The sequence below is a fragment of the Aplidium turbinatum genome, chromosome 6 (genome assembly GCF_918807975.1).
Source record: "Aplidium turbinatum chromosome 6, kaAplTurb1.1, whole genome shotgun sequence".
Classification (NCBI taxonomy): Eukaryota; Metazoa; Chordata; class Ascidiacea; order Aplousobranchia; family Polyclinidae; genus Aplidium; species Aplidium turbinatum.
Genome location: NC_137477.1, coordinates 11123458 through 11147337, shown reverse-complemented (window position 1 = coordinate 11147337; position 23880 = coordinate 11123458). Strand labels below are relative to the sequence as shown.

General features: G+C 37.3%; 1 protein-coding gene across 1 annotated transcript; it reads left to right on the top strand.

Annotated features, from left to right (window-relative positions):
* Nucleotides 1-1997: 1997 nt before the first annotated feature.
* LOC145772397 (4-galactosyl-N-acetylglucosaminide 3-alpha-L-fucosyltransferase FUT6-like) lies at nt 1998-23732 on the top strand. The gene is made up of 8 exons (XM_082584273.1): nt 1998-2076; nt 3685-3855; nt 11368-11428; nt 12968-13135; nt 15990-16106; nt 19313-19517; nt 20444-20622; nt 21439-23732. The coding sequence occupies exons 1-8, from the start codon at nt 1998-2000 to the stop codon at nt 21890-21892; spliced, it is 1434 nt and encodes a 477-aa protein (XP_082440399.1). The 3' UTR covers nt 21893-23732.
* Nucleotides 23733-23880: the final 148 nt, after the last annotated feature.

Below are 23880 nucleotides of genomic sequence, written 5' to 3'. Positions count from 1 at the left end.
TGCGTATACAGTAGCCTACTATATAGTGGAATGAGCGATTCACGGTCCAAGAAGTTTTTATTTTCTTGTAGAAAGGGCACGAACAGATGTGTAAAACCATGAATTGTCTGAAAATCTGAGTTTCATCTCCAAAATTATTTTGTCTATCATAGCATACATCAGTAACTTTCTCAGATTCCTTTCCTCCTTCATTCCTGCAGCAACTGGTAACTCTTCCATCACCAAGATATCAGTAAGGCGTGTATTTAGAGTGCGCTTAAGTTTAGGTCGCAGCAGTGCTTCACCAGTTTCATGATCATGTTGTTTTTTTAACTATCTGATGATGAAACTTGTTGCATTCCTGCAGAAGTGTATCATATCCATCATGACAACGTAGTAATTGAATCATGTTGATTGAAGTGTCTATCAACTTTAACGATTCATTCATCGTGGGCTGCGTAGCCGAGTGGTGAGAACGTCTGCACGACGTTCGAAAGGACGTGGGTTCGACACCGCTCCAGAGCACGCGGCTGTGTCTCGGCGAAAGACACTTAAAGGCAAGCCAAAATAAGGGAAGCAGCTGACTCGAAGACTATATGTCACTTCGCTGCTTCCTGTCGTCTGTTGTATCGCATCTGTGATCGCAGTGTATGTTATCGCAATGGGCGCAAATAAAAACACGAATATATATTTATGTCTGTTTCGCGCATCTGGAGGCAGGTATCGGCGGCTTCAAAATTCCGAGTATTTTTTCATCAACAGAGCACAGAATTCGTTTTTAAGGGCTTTTAGAGATTTCTTTGACAATCTGTCATAGCTTGGAATCTTTTTTCATGGTGCAATTAAACAAGTTTATGAGCAGGCCTTGTTCTTCATGCACAACTTTATCATAAGTACCTCGAAAACTCAGCTCTTTTACTGCCAGGAACTGCACTATTTCTCTATGCACTGCACTGTAGGCCTACTTTGGATCTCACCAGCAATAAATCTCGAATCTGTCTGTTTAACACAACATTCGACCACACCATTAAACACACAATGTTAACAATGAAACAACACAAGAAAATCGGGTATAAAACTGAAAAGTCAGCGAAAAGAGGTAATTAACATCATTCTTCCCAAGGTGGGCTAACATTTTTGCAAGGGGGGCTTCGCTCCCTAGTTACGGGCCTGCCTGCAAGTCTTAATTATCCTGAAATAAAAACTGTCAAGGTTGGCAACTAATAAAATTTATTAGCCTAAAAGTTTTCGATGCTGTAAAGGCGGTTTTGTTAGTATTCTTATTGAATAGAAACAATTTTTTAGTTGAATACAGTAAAACAATAGTTTATATTTCTATTTGAATGAAAATACTGACAAAGCCGCATATACGATGGCAAAAATTTTGTTACAGTAATAAATTTTACAAACGACCAATCCTGACTGATGTTATTTACTGATTTTATTCGTTTGGTTGCATTCTGCAGTAGGCTACATGGTTCCTAGTATAATCTGTAACCTGCGATTCTCCTACATTGTGAAGTGAACATTGTGAAGCCAGAACCGAGGTTTAGATAGGCTAGGTCAGGTCAGGGTCACTCTCTTTATTACTCTTATTATTCTTAGCTGGAAATGCGTGGCCTTTAGCTTCACACATGGAGCACTCAAAGTTGAGACGATTTCGGGAGCTTGATTGTACAAAATTCATGTGGGAAATAAGAATTCGCTCATTACGAAGAACCAAAAAATCGTTTACAAAGCTATGGCAAATTATTTCATGTTTTCAAACAAATTTGGTAAGGATTCCCACTTTGTAAGAATAATATTTTCAGCATAGGCTTCAACAGCATGAAAGTCACAACTAGCCATGTCGGTTTTCATTTCAAGTTTATTTTTAGACCACACTAACCTTAAACAGCCAAGAGACATACATTCACTATTTGTAAAGTAAAGGTAAAGGTGGTCCCATACCCAGCTACTGAGCTTTCGGAAATGAAAGAATCGGTTCTTATCAAACTAAGCCTTCGGTACTAACGAGAATGGGGTGGCCAGTTCCCTTTTTCGGCCACATTTCCTTCAGCATTTACGCTTACCCAATTTCTTACACGTTGGATAGAGGTGAGTGATGTTTGTCAACAACCAGTTCACTGTTTGTACTCAAGCAGTGGTTTCCAATATGTTTTTAGTGACGGTCTGACGGACCACTTTTAAAAATTTTAAGCCTGCCGACCCCTACCGGTAGCGTATTTGTAAAAGGTCCCGTCAAGGAGAAATTTTCTTCTCTTTGGAGACGTAAACGGCTTCTTGCTTCTGATTGGTCAATTCTTTCCTATAATACCGAATAACAGTAGATTTTCCAAATGCGTTACTGTGGTACCTAAAATTTTCCAAGGATTCGATGAGAAAATATTTAATACCTAACCTATGACTGAGGGATATGTGTTGTAATATTGGATATAGCCTACTCAGTATCGCGGATAAAGAAAAAAATTAAGGAGACACCAAATTTTTAATAACGTAAAAAATATTACATAATAATAGTACTACTGGAAATAAGCTATTGCTGTGCCGCTGTCGACAGATCAATGAAATGAGACCAAGCAAAGCGAGCATTTTTTTGCAAAAACGAGGAAACTGTTTTTCTCCATTTTGAATGGAACATGTGACCAATCGCTCCCTTGGACCTGCTACTGGATATGCACAGAAATGGGCATGGTCACCAGCTTTAGTGATCTTGAAAATCAAGATCAGATCCCCAAAACAATGTGATCTTGAAGATCAAGATTACTTTCAAGATCACTTTTTGTGTACTTGAAAAAATGACGTGTTTGATCATCGATATTGCAAAAAAATAAATTTTACTTTAAGCAACCTGGTTAAAACATCAAAACATTGGCCATTGTCTGCAGTTAAGAATGTCTTTTTGGGCATTTGCTTAAACAAATAGTAGCATGTAGGCTGCTTGAGAGGTTACTAATATTTTTTATGCACTTATTGAACTTTTGTTCGCTTGTTGAAATTTTAATGTTTATGTTTTTTGTTCGATTTAGTGTTTTTATAAACATAAAAAAACGCAAAAAGCATCAACCGTTTAGACAATTTTGTAGGTCCATAAAGTAATTTTTTAATTTTTTGTTTTAGATCAGTAAAAACTTGCTGGTCATAAACTCATAATAAAGCATGAAAAATAATTTATAATCACATAATAAAAAATAACAAGGACCCTAAACCAGGATATGTCGACACTTTCAGCATAGGCTACCTCCAGAGATGGAAATTGAAGCTCAGCGAAACCAAAACAGTGACGACAGCAGCAAACAACTGGGAAGCGAAGTGTGATCCCAAGATTAACACAGGTGGAAAAACACTGTTTTTCTGACAAAACCGTAAATATCTGGAGGTAGCCCTGGACAGGTCACCTACCTAGACTACCATCAACACTTAGAGTCACTACACAAAAAGATCTCAACATGCACAGCTTTGCTCACAGATTTTTAGATATCTCTGACTTTGATTAGGCGACAAGTCGACTCTGGCTGGAGAGCCGGAGATGACTCCTTGCGCATTGCCACCATTGCGCTAGTTCATGCTCCAGCAGAATACTGCGCACATGTTTGCAGTTACAGTGTCCACTGCCATCAAATTGAAGTTGCCATAAATTTCGCTTTGCGTATCGTGACTGGATCCTTGCGGTCTACAAAATAGGAAATCTTTCTGTTTTTGCAGGCATCCAATCAACTGAGCTTCGTCACGAAGAAGCGATCCTGTCTCTTCCTCGTCGTGCTACGAATCCCATTCACTTGCTTCAGTCAGTAAACGAGCAACCTTGGCGACTGCAATCGAGACACCCATTTGTACAGGCCGCACACATTTTGATGAAAACTGCTGAAGACCAAAGTCAGAAAAGCTATCCACACAGCAACTCTCTCAGTCAATAACCTTGTTGTCTTTGTTGCATTGGCAAATGTTGATTGTAGCCTAAATGCAGAACCATTTTTGTACTATTTTTACAAAAAAGTTTATTTTTCTATCTCTCTTCTAGGTGTGGTGGCTGTGCAAATTATTTGGATGCAATTAGTTATTTTTGGGCAAAAACAATTTCGCACACCAAAAACTAACCCCTCCATACACCTATGGTTGATGGTAATTGTAGGTCTACTTTTATTTTATAATAAAGAGGGATTGGACTGGTTCTGTATAACTTCAGCACGTGTTGTGCAGAAAGCTTTGTTGGGTTGGATTGCACGGTAGGCGTAGCCTACTATTTGTAATCTGAAGGTCGCTGGGGAAGATAAAGTGTTTTGACCCATCAGAACAGGCCCGGATTTAGGGGGAGGCAGAGGGTGCAGGTGCCCCCCTTTTGAAGGGCCTCGACGTGGAAAAAATGTGACTTTGTGTTTTTTTTTCAGCCTTTTGAAGTTTCTGTAAAATGCTGTGCAGTGCAGTGCAGTGCTGTGCTGTGCTGGATTAATGCTACTGTAAACGTAGAGGTGGTTTTTCGCGTCGGGGCAAAAAAATTTTTGCACGGGGGGTCCCCCGATTTAAAGTGCCCCGGGTCCCCATCAGCTAAATCCGCCCCTGCATTAAAAGGCAGGATTTTATGCGGCCGAAAGAACTTTCGCTGAGAAAAATTTAGCAAATAAAGTTTCTCACAACTCGCAATGTTTGCCAATGATGTTGAAATTTCCTTGAGCATTCCAGTTTCCAGCAACACATTTTGATAAATCTGACAAGTAGCGTGCCTGAAAAATGAGAAGTAGGCTAAGCCGTTCACACCTCTCGAAAAAAAGTTTGAAAAGCTCAAACTCTTGATGTGTTGTGTGCAGGGCCGTAGCCAGACCGCAGAGCAAGGGGGGGGGCAACTTTTTTAGGGGAGGGGCCGAAAAAATTGAATCATTACAATTGTATTTTTTCCGTGGCCGCCCCTGGCTCCCGGCTGGCTACGGGCTTGGTTGTGTGGTAGTCAAATAGTTGGCCTAATGTTATTTCAATTTTCAAACTTCACCCATTGTTGTCAGATGTTCTTCAAATTAGGGTATTAGGCTAGTTAGCCCAAAAATAGTTTAATTCAAATCGTGCAAGTAGGCTACAAACTAGGCCAAAATTTTAAAAATATGACTCCATTTAATCTCATAATGGAGTGATTTTAAGAAAAAGTTTCTTCCTTCTGAAAGAAGTGTGAACGGTTTGCTGCTTTCTGATTGGTCAATTCTGACTTATGGTGCCGAAATACAGTAGGTTTACAACCACGCACACGGAAAGCAGTTTAGTGACACAGCCTTTCGCTGCTTCTTGTCTGTTGCAGAATTTATTTTTTTGTGGTGCTAGTTTTTCGTAGGCCTACTGATGCCGTTCTATATTAACAACAGAAGAAATTAAAGTTCTCACTCTGACCGTTTACTTTTTGCTTTGTTGGATTTATGACCACGTTGAAGTTTTTCCAAAAATGCGATATCAGTGAAAGTTGTTTTTTGTGTAAACGTCAAACTCCAACATGTCAGTGTTGCCCTATAAAGATTTCCAATTTGCAATAGTTTACAGGACATTTGCAGACAAAAACTTGTAATTGGACTAATTTTGAGACTTGGGAAAGAAGAGCAAAACAAGAAGCATGGTTAAATATTTTTCAGAGAAAAAAGATAGGCTATCTTATAAAAATTAGTATTAAAAAACAAAAATCAAAAATGTGATAAGCAGTAATAAGCAGTAATGATATTTATTTTCTTACTAAAAAACATTAAGTCAAAATAAAAAAATGTTTTATTTTAAAAAACTACTTTGAAGTTGGTGAAAAAATACTCTAACATGATTTGCGAAGGAAAATTGCTGATAAAATAAAACTGCAATTGGGAAAAATTTTGTTTGCGTCTGTCTGTAAGGAAGTTATTATAATTTAGCGGCATTTGGCAACACAGTTTTAGGGTCAAAATTTACTCATAGAAATAATTGTGACGGAATACGATGAAAGTGGCTTTGCAGTAGAGTTGCCAGTTTCCTCAGTTTTCTATGGAAATAGCTCATGTTTAGGAGTTGTGGGAAAGTCATACAGTTGTTTTTTTGACTGGTGTGATAAATTGAACAGGTCGATTAATTGAACTTATCTTCAAATAGCTAAATTATTTTTTCTGTCAGTCTTTTGTAATCTAGACCTGTAGGCAGGCTAAAAGGATAGAAAGTAAACGTACCGTACCCTACTTTAAAGTTAGAGTGACACAGCTGAAACATTCATGTTAGCACACATGATCCAAAAGTAGCCAAAAGTGAACACATATGTCAGTATTGTGATGAAAGAATGAGTTTGAGTAACTTGTTCAGCGTGTAGGCTAACTGCGCTGTATCTGGTGCATTTTACTTGTGAAGTTTACTTTAAAGCAAATATTTTACCAATTTTGGCAATAAGCAAGAAAACCACAAATTTGAATTTTTAAAGTTTGTATTTCTAATTGAACTCACCCAACTTGTGGTTGCAAAGCATCAGTGTGACTTTCTTATTCTTATGTCTCTTGAAATAGAAGCCGGCAGGTCGTGCGACAAGATTCAAAACACGAAAATGGGTTTATTCAAAGAAAAATAATTTAAAAAAACTTGCTAAACTACAAGAAAAAGAAAGCTTTGCGCCCCCTTGAATACTGTGGGCTAGCCCCTAGGCGCCTGCTTAATTCTCTTAACCCTAATGGACGCACTGGTCCTAAATGGAATTATGGTTACCAGCATGGTTACTAGCCTACTAGGATTTAAAGAGCGCCACATCTTTTTAAAAAAATGATTGTTCTAATGGCCAAGATATTGCACACGAATTCGTTTAAGTTTTCTATATCCTTAAATTTATATGAGCACAAGGTAGGTAAATAATTTCAACAATTAGCAGCTATTGTAGCCAACTTATAAAAGACTTTTTTTATGAATAACCTGGTGCTTCAATAAGCTAATGTCTTGTCATGAATTTAATTTTGATCATTTCCACAGTATTGTTAGTCTTTCTAACAAAGACAAACTAGTTTTGTAACTTGTAAAGGGCTTTGATTATAAGACTTTTTCATGGAAACTGCAAGAGTTTGATTGAAGGAGTTTGTGCGGCTGGAGGGTTTTTGCATGTCCTTTTGTTTGCTCCCGAGGGGACTGCCGTCGCGCTGCTGTTTGTTGAAATGAAGTGGATGCAAGCATTATTAGTCACACAGTTTTTAGCATTTCCTGTAGTCTATTATCTTTTTAACATGAGCAACATACATTCTTTGTTGAATTTTTGGCAAAACGGAACTTATAATATAACGACAAACGGTAAGTCACCTATAACTACTCTACAATAACTAAAAAGCTTTTCTGGTCATGACAATCTCACCCAGGCAAACTGCTTGAAATGTGCGCTGCCAGTAAAAAGATTATTTTATCAACCTCAGTTTTTATTATTGAAAATGCATTTCGCTCTTAAAGTCTTGCCTGGCTCGTTGTCATCATATGACATTGGAGATTGAACGCTTGTAACATTTAATTTTTTAATGCAACAGCGTTTGACGTGTTAAGCATGGAAATATGGGGAGGGGTTAACTTTAATTTCAACTTCTGCCCTGATTTTAAGGTAAACAGGACATTCTAAGACCTTTAGATATTTTTTTGCAATACATTTGCAATACAAAAACAAAGCACAGAGCGCCTCTTTTACAATTCTCAGGAATAACTTGCTGATCTATTTTCGGACTTTAAGTTGCGGCTTGAATTTTCTGAAAAAAGTTTCACACTTTTTGGCTCATTGGAGCGGAATATCCATATTTATTTCACTCAGCAGTAACCGTTAATCTCCACATGCAGGCCCGGATTTAGAGGGGGCAGGTGCCCCGGGCCCCTCGACTTTTGAATGGCCCCCCTACGTGGAAAAAATGTGATGTTTTGTTACTTTTTCATCCTTTCAGCCTTTGAAGTTTCTGCAAAATGCTGTGCAGTGCTGGATTGATGCTACTGTAGACGCAGAGGTGGTTTTTCGCGCCGTAGGCGCAAAATATTTTTTTTTCAGGGGGCCCCCCGATCTGAAAGTGCCCCGGGCACCCCATTAGCTAAATCCGGCCCTGCCCACATGTGCGGGTCAACGTTTTCAAAGTTGACGGCAATCGCAAGAAAATACCATTCCAGACGAAGTAACATTGAAGCCGCCTTGAGACCAGCAGTAACAAATATTGAGCAACGGCTGGATTTGCTTGTAGCAAAAAGCAGTCGCACCCATTGCATTGAATAAATGTGTTTTCGGTTTTATTTTGTTTCCAATCGGCTACGTGCAGTGGCTCCGAGAGGAGGGTAAGTCGGGCCAGTTTCCACCCTAGCAAAACATTGTAAGGGAAAAACGAGTAGTTTTTTGTTTTTGCACTTTTATGGGGGGCCCATTTTTAGTACTAAAGTAAAAATGTACCAACTAAAAAATCAACAGATTCCTAAATGAAGTGCATAGTTCTAAGTATTTCTCAATCATTGTAAATGTCACTCTCGATGCTTCTCATCAAGAACAAATCATTTTCGTGTGAAGGTAGGCGATGTTCTGTTGAACAGCTTCAAGACGTAAAATCTGAAGCTGACATGATTTCTGTATCACTGAACGGTTTCGATTGTATTGATAGTTTCAACTTGAAAACTGGTGCTGTTTTAGCTAAGCGGGAGCTATTTTTGCTTGACAACTGAACCTTAACTTCAAAATTTGCGTTAGCCAGGCATAGTATGTTGTATCCAACATAAGTTATCTGGAAAAGTTAAAGGTATCAGTCCAAGCACGATTAAAGAAAGTAAATCCTGTATATTTTTTGTTTATGGATCATCATCAGTCATCATCTCCGCCTGCAGCATATTGCGCATCAACATGAGTTATTTGCTTCCAAGAGTGGCGATTTTGAGCCAGCTCGCCCAGTGTCGCGAAGTTGAGTCCGGTCCATGATTGGATGTTGTCTTGCCATCGTTTTGGTTGTCTGCCACGTTTTCTTTTTTCTTCTACTTTTCCTTTTGTGCAAACTTTGCTGATTCCGAATTGTGAGCTTTTAGTGTGGCCGAACAGTTTTAAAACTTTTGATTTTATTATTGCTGCAATTAGATGTAATTTTGTCATAGTTAAAAGATCTTCTGTTTTCGTGTGGCCAAGTAGCCTTTTTGTTGGTCATGCTTCTCATGATGTGATTTTGGAAGGTAGTGAGTTTTTTCTTTATTTGAGTTTTTTGTTTATGGATGTTGTTGCTTAGGCTAAATCTAGTTGAAACTGATAATGTTGCCTACAGACAGCGTTGTTCAAATGTCTTACCATTTTTGGAGTAATTGATTATCTGTAAGCTTGTGGCATCTTTAAAGTTATAGCCCAGTCAGAGGAAAAATTCTGAAAAATCTAAAGAAAGCTGTCCTATCATCTTGCAAAGAAAATCGACTTCGAGAGGGTAATCAAGGCGTGGTGCAGTCAAACCCAATGCTTTACATTACCCTTTTGAAATTGAAGCTCTAAAGACGTTTCTTAAATGCATCAAGTTGGAACCAACAAGAGCTTGATCGGAAGCTGAGTCAATGCTGAAATAGCCTACAACTATAGCAGTTTTAAATTTGTGACTGCTTTGCATTATGTGGATTACGGTCCTAAACAAGATTCACTGATGAATTTTAGGACATTAAAGGAAGATGTAATCTAAGTAAGAGAAAGCTGAGAAGAGTAGGCTACTACTCGCAAGCTTAACTTGCAGTGGCAATTATAAATTTAAAAGAAAATGATTTTCTTTTCCTGAGGACAGAACGCTTTTATAACTCCACTTAACTAGCTGAATCATTCGAAGGAAATGTATTCTACCGTACATTGCAAAGGATTCGATAGTTGTTGGAATTGACAAATGTATCAACAAACTCAAACATATCGTCGATGAGTTTGAAGTTCCATGAAAATTTCATCGTATGTTTGTTGTGCAGTTGCGGGCATATGTGGACAAATTTATTTGTAGGCTACAACAATGACATTTTTCAAGACATTTTGGATGAGTTGGTACTTTTGACAGAAAGCCACAAAGCAAACTTCAGCTGCAAACCAGAACGAACCACCCCATAATCTCTACACAAGGAATCATTGATTGCAACTTTCGAAAGGTTTTTCCAAATACTTTTGTTATGATTTTTTTTGTGTTCCGATAGCTACCTCCAACGGTTGCGCTTTGAGAACGTGGTTTTAGCAATTACTGAAATTTGTAAAGAATTGTTTGCGCTCCAGTAGGCCTATGACTCAAAACCGATTGAAAAGCCCAACTATACATGTTGTGCATCAATTCAGGCATCGCAAAATTTTATCATTTGATACTGTGATCCGTAACTTTGCATTGCAAAAAGTCCAGAAAGGGTTGAATTAAATCAGGGATGTCCAAATTCCGGCCCGCGGCCAACTCCGGCCCATGAGACGTTTTTGTATGGCCCGCGGCTGTTGTTGTACAATGTGTTATTTTTGGCATGCAGACATACAAAAATCATATAAATTCAACTTGCAGTTTTCAGAAAAATTATTGTGGCTGTTCTGTTGACCCGCGAACACTTATTATCAAATTTGGCTCGCGTGGGAAAAAGTTCGGACACTCCTGAAATAATGCTTGGTTGAACTATTTTCGTTGCCTGTAGGTCTATTGTGTGTTTACAAAGCTTTCTAGACAAAATAGTTTGCTAAAGTAGGCAAATTTCAGTTTAACACGAACATGCAACGCAAGATACAAATTATTTGTATATTTGCTAAAAAATATTATGGGGCCCATTGTTCGTGTTGTTTCCCGACCAGTGCTGATTTCTCTCGGAGGCCCTGGCTACGTGTAAAGTAGCACGTTTCAACTACCAGTAGCTTATTTTTGCTGTAGTTTCGTTGGAATTAGCTTTTGAATATCACAAATGTATATTTAGCACTATTTATCATTTCAACTGTAAAGGGTTGCGGAAAATTTTAAAATATTAAAAGGGGTTGCGAACAAAAAAGTTTGGGAAGCCCTGCATACCATAAGTTGTTCATTATATAGGCCTACGTTTTACCCAAGAATTCAAATGCAAGTTTGTGGCAACCTCATTGCAACGGAAGTCTGAAGAGTCATCACTTTCATAGATCTGAATCTTACATTTAATCAAATGATTGCTTTCAACGCAACATTGGGTTAAAGGTTCCATTAGAAAATGAAAATCGTTGTAAAGAGTTTTATTTGAAATTTTTTTACATCTACAATTTACATACAGCTCAATTATGCAAATGGGAGGAGCATAGACTTGCGAAATGCTGCTCCTGTAGGTTTTCAAAGATACCCAAGCTGTAAAAAAGTTGCCGAGTAACAGGTTCGAGTTTCAAGATAAGCTTACAAATATGCGGAACAGATTTCCTTCAGCATGGTACAGTATTTCTTTTTTACACCAAAGTAAATTTCTGCATTGTGTTTTCAGATTTTCCCAAAACCGTTTACGCAGTGACAGACCAAGTACGAAGTAGTCTTCCTCCGGATAAGTGAGAGATTTTCCTGTAAAGCACAATATATTTTCCTACTTCATCAAATATATTTATTACTTTCTAAAATCTCAATGGCTTGTTTTGCCCTAAAAGGGGGATCAGCAGAAGGTCCTTATTCAAATAGAAAATATTTTCCTATTTCTGTATTTTACGTAACGTAAAACTATGTGGCGTTGGCCGTAAAAACCCCAAATTTTTTGTACTTTTTTTAGTCGGAAACCACGTCTTTATGCGTTGCTTTAACGTCTTTTGCACATTGATTCAGCGTCTACAAATGTCTATAAACCCAGCTAGAAAAGCTTTGCTAGCTGGGTTTAATGGAGTTTTTATGCAAGCTTTCTGAATAGTTATTTTTAAGAGTGTTGGAAACGAGATTTTTTTTTTAAACAAAAACGTTGAAATTTCTCACAAAAAACTTAATTTAAAAAAATCCTTGATGATTTTAGCGTCGAAACAAAACGAAATACATATTTGGATTTTCGCATCGTTTTTGTTTTGAGAAGCTTTGCAGTTCACCTAATACCGTGAAGTGGATACTACCAATCTTGTCACATTTTGCAGATTTTGATTACCGCTACTGCTAGTGTTTGACTGACATTTTCTGAGACGTTTTTACTTTTTACTGTCTCCTAATGATATAAAAGCTTTTTGTTGGCTTAGGGAAGCAGTAGCAAATGAGAAAAAATAAGTGGAAAAACGCTCAATCAGACTGTTATTAAAAAATTAACAGTCTGATTCAAATCTTCGAAATCAAATTGTCTTTGTTTTTCAACATCTGATGATGTTAAAACCTATTGTGTCGTCTGGCGAAAACAGTAAAGAAGGCGTAAAAATCTAATTTTTAGAAAAATTCATTTAAACATTCGCCCAAAGTTGGCAAACTCTCGAAATTTTTGCTAAATATTACAAATCAGGCCGTATCTTTAGGTAGCCATATACCAACGTGGTATTGCAATGGCCTGCAATAATTGCTGATGTGCAGCATACGTTGTAGTTGATACATTTTTCACTTTTACACAATAGTGCTTGAAATGCGATAAAGTAGTTGAAGAACGTTTGGTTGTGAAAACGACCTTCAATCCAACGTGGACTGGATAACACATCTACGTTCACTTGGTCCTAACTTGTTTTTATCGCTGGGTGTGCAACTGTGCAATGAGTCGTAACATAAATACCACGTTGGGCAGTAACGCGTGCAAATTTTCTTTTTCTTTTGCGCATGGATAGATATCGACTTCACCGGAATTTTAAGACACAGTTACAAAGCGGTGGGTGGGCCAAGAGACGACAACGTCTTATTTTAAAGTTTCCATTTCCATGTTAGCGCATTCTATACAGGTGTAAGCAATCACAACAATGATGAGTTTATAAAAAAGCTGCTTCTCATTAGTTTTGATTAATTAGTTAAAAGAAGCTGTTGAGATGAAAATTTAAAGCGCGTGTAGCAACACTGTTGTGCACATTCATAATCTGCTCAATATTTTGTATGCCGTAGGATATATGGAAAAATATCATTGTTTACTTCCCGATCTGTAGACGTCCAATCATATTGTTGTGGAACTATCCGACTTCGCGCTTGAAACCAACGTTAGAGACGAAATGTGGCGAGTGCTTGATCACTTTGGATCATCGGATGGAGAGCAAGAGTGACATCATTGTATTTCTTTATAAGCATTTGCAGCATCTTCCAGATCCTAATAAAAGGTGCGAGTTATATAAGATGAATTTTGCTTTCCATAAATCGTTTTGTCTTGTAACTCCGAAGGAATTTATCAGTGGTGGTTATTAGGGTGCCACAGGCGCCTCTCAAAAAATAAAATTGCGTCCGATACACCTGAACTTTTTTTTATATGTGACACTTGGTAAAAAAAGCATATGTGAGAAATTTCAATAAGTTTTGATAAAATTTGGACGTGCAGATTAAGTTTAAAGTTTTTAAAGGTAAATTTGCACAACTTCAATAGTAAAATCCTCTCTAGATCATCAAAACTCAGACATTTCTTCTCAGTTACGGAGTATTTGAACTTCGAACACTTTCTGGTGAACTTACTTGCTAATTTACAATCGTACAGACCATTGTGTCAATTGTATATGTTCAACAATTTATAAAAAATGCCTAAAAATATGAGGTTTCATGCATTATAAAAAAAGATTCATGTAAAGAAAATGCCTATTGAGATGAAATTACTACAGCATTTGAAGAATCAAAAGTGAAATCATTAACTAATCGTTTTTGTTTATTGAAAACTTTTTGGTCTTTGAAGATCAAAATCTCAGCTATATTTGTACGGAACTTGGACTCAAAAACAAAAATTTGGATCTTTACGCACTAAACAAGTAAACATAGTCAGTAAAAACGTAACACAGAAAGATAAACACAAAGCACAATGCTTAGAGTCCAGACATCCACTACTTAACAAAAAAAAAAAAAATACTTAACAACAAAATCACAATAGCGTAAAATTTATGGAGGCCTACATTTATTTTAACGCTTGCAATAATAGTGAAATGGAAAGGTAAAATGGCAATTAATAACACACAACTATCTAGTATCTAATTACAAAGTAAAATGCGGCATAATAGACTACTGGTATGCTATGACAGGCTGCAAATAATGCTGATTGCAACGTTGTGTAAGCTGACAACACTTTATGGAGTTATACAGTCAGTACTTTGACAATTACATGGTTAAAAACCATGTGCCCTCAGACTGTAGTTGTCGAGTACGTTGATTAGGTAATACCTTCCTCGCATTTTCGACTACTTGGAGAATGTTTTGGTAGCGTTCTTCAAGGTTTGAAGTTGACAAGAAGTCATGGGCCAACTTGACGCCTCGCTCAGCGGCATCATTAACGACTCTGAAAGCATCAACTTTCTTTTTCGCCTCAACATATGATTGTTCTTCATGCCACTCATCGGATGACTTAGAAAGAAATGAGGAGTTTGTCTTCATGAGATGAAAAAAGTTCCACGAATCGGGACCGACAAAATCAGGCAGGGAAGCATTTTCACTAAGTTCAGTGACATCTGGAAAAATTGGCTTTCCAAATCCAATTCCACATCTTTTCAGGAAAATCCCATTATTGTTCTGTTGTTGTTGCAATTTCTGAGAAATTGCATCTTTGTCAGCATTAGAAATATTGCCACTAAATAGTGATAATGGAATCATTTCTTCTGTTAAATACCACAAATGTTTCTTAAAAGCTTTGAGTGCACATTGAGAAACTGTTGAATCAATTTCTCTGTATGCAGACAATGCTTGTAATAATTGTAGGTCATTCAGCGGAGCATCACAGCTAATGGGGGATGTAAACCACCATGATACATAGAAATAAACTGTAAATTGTAGAAACCTCTTTAACTTTTCCAGTTGAGATGCTTTCATGATGGCATTTTTTTAGGGCAATTTATGGGCGCTGCAACACTGATTCAACAGAAGAAGAAATACTTAGGCCATTATTCCAAGACCCTGAGTGAGGTCAAGCCAGCTATGTTGATTCAATGTTGCAAGATGGTGAATCAATGTAACAGGCGCCGAGCTGTCATGCTTGACCTCAATGAGATCTTGACATACTGGCACTGGTCTCCTAACCTAATTCTTGAATTTACCTTGTTTCAATGTTTAGAAAAAGATGAGAAATAGCAAAAAAACTGATGTTCAAACTAGGAAAATCCCCTAATTTTACTGTATTTCAGTTTAGACTTTCGTTTTCAATCTGCACATCCAATTTTTGTCCAATCTCAATCAAACTTTGCAAAGTGCCTTAATATGTGAAATGTCACACCAGAAAAAAAGTTCAGGTGATTCCGGTCACATGAGGGCGCCTGTGGCACCCTAGTGGTTATACTGGGGAGCAAAAAGACCTTGTCTTGCGAGCATGCAAATTTTTATAAAACCCAAATGTTATTATCGTGATTCGGTCATATATCTCTACTGATGGGTGGCCTCTACAGATGTTTTTATATCATTCTATCTTCCGTTTTCTTATAGAAATATCACTTTTCTGTATATAGTAGCCTATCATCCTGGGGTTGCAACCGTGCTAAATTTTGGTATTTAATGATTCATTTTGTTTTTGAGCACGCTTTTATGTTTGTGCTTTGTCGTTTCTACCCTTTTCTACACCCCTACTATGTCATGCCAAGTAATACTTCTTGTTTTCATGATCGAAAATAAAACTGAAAACCAAAGTTAAATTGATAGGTTACAGCCATTTTTTCTTCTACCCTCCTTTGCTTTGCTAACAACTTGAATTATATTTAAAGAAATCTACGAACGTTGGTTCTCAAACCAAAAATCAATCACATTGCAATGGCACTAAACTTGGTCAAAGCACTGAAAACATGCTTTCTAGTGTTTGATCTGTATGGTTGATTTTTTTCGAGCCTGGTCAAGCTGAATACCATGGTGGTAGCATAACTCCTTTTGTCTCTGACAATGTACTATAAAGTAAATAGTACCCATTGGCAATGTAGCCTACTTGTAGCTATACATACATTTTAGCCGACACAAATTTTATTTTGCAATTACAAAAATTTAATACTGGCTCCTGTCTAGGAAGGACAGGCAGTTGTACTTGTGGGTTTGCAGAGAAAGTCCTGCAACGATTCGTAGTCCACTTCATCAGTCATTAAACATACCACCGGGTTATTTTAACGCCACAATGACATACAGGTCAGTTGCAACTGCATGTAAACTTCAGATTTATCTATTCTAATTTACCTTCATGACGAAATACGGCCACTGTATAGGAGGTGTGCTGGTTTAGTGTCTGATAAGTTTAAGTTGGTAGTAACTGAAAATTTATTCCTATCTTTGCAAGCTTAAGCGAACTCTTGATTGAACCTGTGAAGGTTTTGGCCACGCATACACTTGAAATAGGGTTACTATGCTCACTCAACCAGGCTAAAACCTTGGCAAAACTTAATGTCAGAAGCAGGCCTGGAAAAAATAGGGAATTCGAGAATGACATTCCCGGGAAATTTGTCGGTTTGCGGAAAATTTTTACCGTAAAAATCACGTTACTAACGTCTTTCATTCATCGTCAACCGCCATCGTAATTTGCTGACACATTGCAGTTCCGACACTGATTTGTATCACTGCGTATTTACGAACTCCAACTTGTACCTCAGAGCTGAACATGTTCTTAGCTAAATTGCACAAATATATTGCAGTAGTCCGCCCGAAAGCGTCGTAAAAAGTATGGGCAGGCCTCGAAATTGGTTTTGTTGGCGGCGGACAAACGTGTCCGGAAATCGAACTTTGTTATGCTGATTCAATGTCATCAATCGTTGAAGCAACGTAAAAATCGAAAGTTTTCCTGCTTGAATGGAAGAAGGGGATACAGTATTCACATTTTCTAGATGCGCGCTAGAATGCAAGGGAAATTATATTCTCGCAACAATTGTTCGACGTTCGTGCTATGCAATGACGATGTGTATCGCTAGTTTCTGTGTTATTTCTCGGCGGGCAAATATGACCGATCTAAATGGTACTTGCCGCGGACATCACATGCTGTGACGGCGGACATGTCCGCCGTGAATTTCGAGGCCTGCACGGGAATTGGGAAGTGTGATTGAAAAAATTCGAAATGTTTGCGGAGGTTCAAAAACATCCAAAAAAAAATGAAGATGTTAGCGACGAGCTGCTCATTCACTGGAATGGGCCACACATAAGCAAGTGTAACAGCATCGTGAAACAGGCTCTTAATCTACATTTCAAAAGAAAACTATGACATTTTAGTACTAGTCTAATAACGTTCGCTCGAAAATGTACAAAGTGTCTACTGTGGTCACGACTGTGGTAGATAAACCAAACAACAAGAAATCGTCCCCATCTTTTATGTCCCGGTAGTGTATTTGTAGTAATTTCGCATGGGCAAAACTTGCTTGCGGTTTCTTTGATTTACAAAAACAGCTGTTTTAGCATCGTAGGCTAATTTTGATTTTGTTGTCAATTTAATTAACGCATTTCGTTGTTCTTCGTGTAGCGGACCGGTTGTTTTGTCGGTTACAGAAGTATACAGAAGTAATTTTCGCAATGTCTTGTGTTCACACTCAACGAAACTTATGCATTCAGCCGTCTGGCAGTTTTTTGTGGTATATACCTATATCGCTTTTCGTAATTGCTTATGCTATTCATGTACATTGCACATAGGCTACTATCAACCCGTTCGAACATGAAGCGTTGTTATTGTCGGTAACGACTAGAACATCACACAACTAAGGCGAAAGAGAAAATTGAAAAAAGAAAACTAATCGGGAAAAAATGATGGTTTGCGAAAGAGAGTTTTATGGCGCTAAAAGCAACTACTTTCAATTCTCTCATTTTCGCAAACCATCATTTTTTTCCGATTAGTTTTCTTTTTTCAATTTCTCTTTCGCCTGAGTTGTGTGATGTTCTAGGTTTTTCCGTTATTGTCAAGTACGTAACAAGCGGCTCGTGATGTCGTATTGTTTCATGACATTCACACGGTGGTCGGTGAGTCAGTGGATCTAATTTGTAAGCATGCGGCGTCGAATTAATTAAGCCTATTGTTGTTCCAATTTATTCCAAACAAAGTGGGCACATCAGGCAAAAACAGTGCGTCGTGCCTACTTACGAATAAAATACGATACTACAGTAAGACTGTTTATTGGAACTATGAGGCTACAAATGGCCGTCTACAATATATTATTTGAGTGAGGCTTTTCGCCGGAAAACTGTAAACGGTGTAATTATGACGTCATTATCGTGATTGAAAGCTGTGGGAAATTTTTTCGTTAAAAAACAGATTCCCGGGAAGCTAAACATTTTTTCCAGCCCTGGTCAGAAGTTACACATAAGCTATTGTAAAAATTTTAAACATCTGATATAATCACCAGATTTAGGGGAAGATATCCTTCGTCATTGTGCCAGTTTCCCAAAACGTCTTTACAGAGTTTTCTGGCTTGCTTCGCTGAGTCATCTACATTCATTGTATTTAACCCTATCTGTAGCGACACGAGGCTTTATGAGGATGCCCCACTCTAGTAGTGAAATATTTCACTGAAGGAAATATGCTAGAAATATGAAACTTCTTGACTTTTAGTTTTTATTCTTTGCGAACTTTCTAAACCTAAAATGGTCATTTTTCTACCTTCCTGACCTTCACAGTAAGCATTTCGTCTCAGGTGACTAGATATTTTCGTGCAATGCTAGTTATATATATGGTAATGTTAGTGTAATTACTTTGAAAAACGCCTAAAATGGCTTATTTTATGAGCAAAAGTTTATGAGCAAAAGTAATTTTTTGTTTAGTTTTTATTACTTTATGTTATAACTCAAAAATTTCAATTTTGAAGCTATTTTCGGGAAATTAACATAAAAACCGACTTTCTGACGCTTTTTCATCTCAAACAATTTATTTCAATAAATTTGTTGGATAAAAATTTAATTTCTATACGCACAATACACATGGCAATTATCTTGTAAAATATTTTGGCTCTGTGATTTTCATAGCTCCCGTTATTAGAGATTAATTAGCACGAGGCCAAGATAGCCCTTGACGTGCTTTCCGCGTACAAAAACAGGTCGTATTAAGATAGGGTTAAGTTTATCAGGGTGTGTGTGTTTTTCATCGTCAGGGAATTTAAAGGGAAGAAAATTGGTTATATGTAACTCAAAAGCTGAGATAGATATAGTATGACATACTGATACAGTATATGGATATTGTATAAAACTATAGTTTTTATTATAAAAATATTTTATAGCTTTGACGACCAAGGGGTCCTGTTTAGTATCCAGTCTAACGTTTGGCTACCATTGCAAATGCATTTTGTGAATTGAGTTGGGTGTCGCTTTTCTTTCCAGAAATAACTTTCCGGTATTATTTTTTTATCTTCAATTATTTGAACTTCCAGGCTGGACTCGACGATTCCATTCAACTATCTCGATGTCATCCATTATCGTCATCAAGATGCTTCTAGTCATTTCATCAGTTTTTTCCACCGTGACGTCGCAACCATGATGTCATCCAAACGTCACACAGTGCTTTGGATGGCTAGGGATTGTCATATAACTACCGGAGCGTCTTATCGCTACAATTACATTATGAACCTTGTGCAGGTTGGGTTGAGCTTCCATGTTTATGAAGTCTGTGTTCTTGTTTAAGAGTAAATCAGTTTTTCATTTATGCCTTTTTGTTTACCGCTCAACTTTTCCCCAGTGAAGCTGACAAACAAAGCATCTCTGCAGCTAATCGGGTGGACCTTAAATGAAAATGAAAACAGAAGTTAAATACCACCAGGTTCCTTCATGCTGACACCTGGCCTGCTGGCCTGTTCCTACATGATTTTGTTTCAATTGTCTTTACACTTGTGTCAGGCTTTGATGCTCAATGATGCACAAATGGAGAGTGATGCGTAAATCCTTTTGCGATTATGGTGCTGAGGAACAGACCCCAACCATATCTTCATCGATTGTTCTATATTCTGTCTTCAAATGGATAAGTTGGCTTGTCTTGGAGAATAAGACCAAAGACTGCCTGCTTCTCAGTAGCCTTTCGCTGTAGTCCTGGTAACATCGGCATTCGATAATCTGAAATGGTAAAAATGTAAATCAGCGGTTCTCAGACAGGCCGGACAGCAGCTTCGGAGAGTCCCAAAAGGAAAAAAAAATGTTATTTTTTTTTAATGATTTTACTTCGATATGTAATGTTGTTATAGGCAGCTACGCATGCAATTTTGACATTGTATGCAATTATCCACAATGGTCAACAAGACAACTGTAAGGAATTATTACTTAACAAAGGAGTTTAGTTCTAAAAATGTGATTGTAATGTAAGCGTATGTTGGACTATAGGCTTGTGTGTGCTACCCGATTTTGCGTACTGATGTCAATAAGTAGGCTATAATAGCCTATAACCAAGCCTAAAATTTCTAACGGCTAAGAGTTATGGCAGGGTTGAACTACAAAGCTACTTTCTCTGCTGCATACATTATATTAGTTTGCTAAAAAATTGTTGCTTTTCATCTTTTTTACGCTGAATTTAGCTTGGATTGGATGTGGATATATATGGCTCGTGCACACCCGACCGCCGCATGTTCCCCCCATTCAGGAGCAGGGCTGCTTTCAAAAAGATGAGTTTGTACAAATTTTATCTCTCCTTCGAGAACTCGTTTCACTGCAGAGGTTATATAACGGAAAAGTTTTGGGACAACGGGATATACAGGTATAGCACTTTGTGAAGGAAATTCATCTAGATGTCCGTCGTCAGTAGCTCAAAACCTCTACAGTCTATACATGCATTCGATACTGACAGGATTAAACCTCCATAGCGTTTAGTCTGAGAATAAAGATTTCCATTAAATTATACCAAAGAGTAAAAACAGGCTTAGGAAGTTGGGAAAGTTATGTAATGTGAACCTGGCTGTGTAACTTTCAATAGACTGTAGCTTATTGTACAAACATAAAACCATATCACGCCTGAAAAAATGAGCTGTCAGGTATAGCGTACCCTAAAATTGCTACAATTCATGGATTCCTAGATATATGCATTTATTAGATAACATAGAAAATTGCTTTTTGTGTTTTGTGCGTATTGATATGAGAATTCAAAACTATTGTAGTTTCGGAAAAACAAAAATATGGCAAAAGAATGAGTGCGCTTAACTTATGTAAGCTCGAATAGGTGATAGAATGATGTGCAGGGCTATGGGATATTTCCTCAGGATATTGTAAATGGAACATTTAAAGGCATTGAAAAGTTTCACTAAAAGCATATATAGCGGGACTCTTGTGAGCTACTTTATAAAAACTTTCAGTTACATTTCTGCCTATGCCTTTAAAAAGGAAAATGTGAAGCTGGGAGCTCCTTTTGTTTCACTTTCCGCTTAAAAATGGTGTGTAGTAGGTCTATATGTATTAAAACTTATTCAGTGGAAAAATACTTCAAGTTAGCTTACAATGCTTATGATAAAAGATTGATGGCACAAGTGAACAATAATGTTGCTTCCTCTTGATTGATATGTTGCTTATTTATTGTCAGCGGGGCTATTCCCATTGTTTGGGGACCGAAACGTGAAGACCTTATTCGAGATGTTCCTCCAAATTCTTACATATTTGTCGAAGATTTTGGAAAAGATATAAAGAAACTTGTGGATTACATTAATTACGTCAATGAGAATGATACTGAGTATTTGAAGTACTTTCAGTGGAGATTGGATTTGCAAGAAATGGACAAAATTTTGACAACAGTTGGCGAGAACGGTTTTCTTAGAAAAGATGCTAGAAAACGATTCAAAGAATTGACAGGTAAATTTCCCAACTATCATATCCTGCTGAAAAACAGGACTTTAGGTTATTGCGACTTGTGTAAAGCCGCAATCACTGGAAGATCCAAAACTTTTACCCCAATACAGTCTTTGGACAGCTGGTGGTATGACACAGAGAATAAAGAATGTATCAATTTCAGAAAACCTGCTAGATTGAGAAGAATTTAATCATAGGCCTATCAACTGAATTGGTAGACATTTGGTCACGCGATGGTGCCATCAAGATAATTAAAAAACTCAAAATGTTGGTTTGAGCCGATGAACAGTTTCTGCACAAATCCGAGTTCAGTTCATACATTTAACTTTGAAAGCTTATTCTTAGAGTCTACACCCGATGAATGGGTCTGTATAACTATTTGTGAATGGTAGCACTATCATTTCATACGCGAGCAGCTGATCCAATGATGTTTACGGATCTTTCATCACAAAACTTCGATTACAGCCGACCACAATTCTAACTTAACAATAATTTCAAAATTCTTTACTGATTTTTGTTTTTAGTTTGAACGTTTCTAGCCTGATCTGTTTCTTTAACATTTTTTCCGCAAGAGTGTTAGGTTGTTATAGGCCTGCAAGGCTAGGAATCTGTTTCACAGTGCATTAACAGCACGATATGAAGACGCAACCCAGCATACGCAGAATATTTTACGTCAACTTCATATGAACTCAGCTGCTATGCTGATGCAAGACAGTTCCCGTTGTAACTTGTGAGATCGCGAGTGGTTGCTCGAGTACGCACATCTTTGCAGTTGAGATGCCTGTGGTAAATCTCCCAACAAAAACTATTGCATCAGCTACAGCTAATTTCAGTTGATGATTCAAACAATGTCACGAATAAGCGTTCGCGGACATCTCGTGGTGCTCAGCATAAACTAAATGTTGTTTCAAATCAACTTAAAATAATAACTTCATTCTTTAGTATATTTTCATAATTCCTTGTAGACAGAAGCCGAATCTCGGTCAAGTTCACAAAGACACATATGTCTTCTAGACTTGTAATCGCACAAAAGACGCACATAGTGCGCACTAAATTCGTAAATTGCTGAGCCCAAGTTTAGAGAGAGTTGTCCATGTTTTTGTCATTAATGAAATGTTGTGTTGCAGTCTGCAATATTGCACTGGTTACTTGTTTCCACAACGTGGTAGCTATGCTTTCAATAATCGCCGTGCATGTTGCACAGCTTTGTAGTGTTGTACCTTTGTGGTGTCATGTTGACTACATTGATGATTTGGAGTTGTATCAAGTAAATGAAATAGTATGAAAGCTTGTTTTGGTGCGCATTGTAGTACGTTGTACGCTTGTAGAGGTATGTTCCAGGTATTCAAAGTGTCCACTGAACACCAATACGGAAAATTAAAAATTTCACAAGAAAGCTTCATTTAGGGTGCTACTGAATGATTGATCATAACAACTGAAAATATACCAGATTCGCTAACTTGCATAATATCTATTTATAAACAATACCATGGACTGTGGAGAAGGGCGAAAAATATAGCCCTAAAACTCCGACCCCTCGATTTATAACTGGTCGACTCCAACTCCGGCTTATTAAATGCTGAATAAACAAGACAAAAAAAATGCCTTGAATAATCCGAGTGTAAAATGAATACATGGAATATTTGCTGCTGAATTATAATGATGTTATTATTTTTTTATACTGTTTTTCAATTTTGTTGAGAGTTTACTATATATCTGTTTTTATTTTTGATAATATGCTAGTCTTGAGCGTCTCACTGTTCATATTTTTCCTTATACCTTTGTTGTTCCAGACAAGTAATCAAACGTTTTCTTACGTCCGTAGACGTTGAATCAATAAAAACGATTGATTTGCTGTCTGGGGATATTGGACAAGTGTTATTTTCCTTGTAATGGTAAGAAGCTAAAAATTAGCTGATTCTTTAGTCAACAAAAAATGGCATTTTTCTACAAAAACTTGAGTTCATTTAATAAAGCAAAAAAAAACTAAAGCAAAAAGTGTAGGCGTATCCGAAATTGCTTCAGTTAGCGTCGAATAAATTATAATGCAAATGCATAGTAACTACTGTTGAATATTATGTTAAACCAAAGTTTTTCTACAATCGTTGTGCCTGAATGAATGAGAAATCGTTTCGAATTTATAATGAAGTATACTGTTCCTTCGATATGAAATGAAACC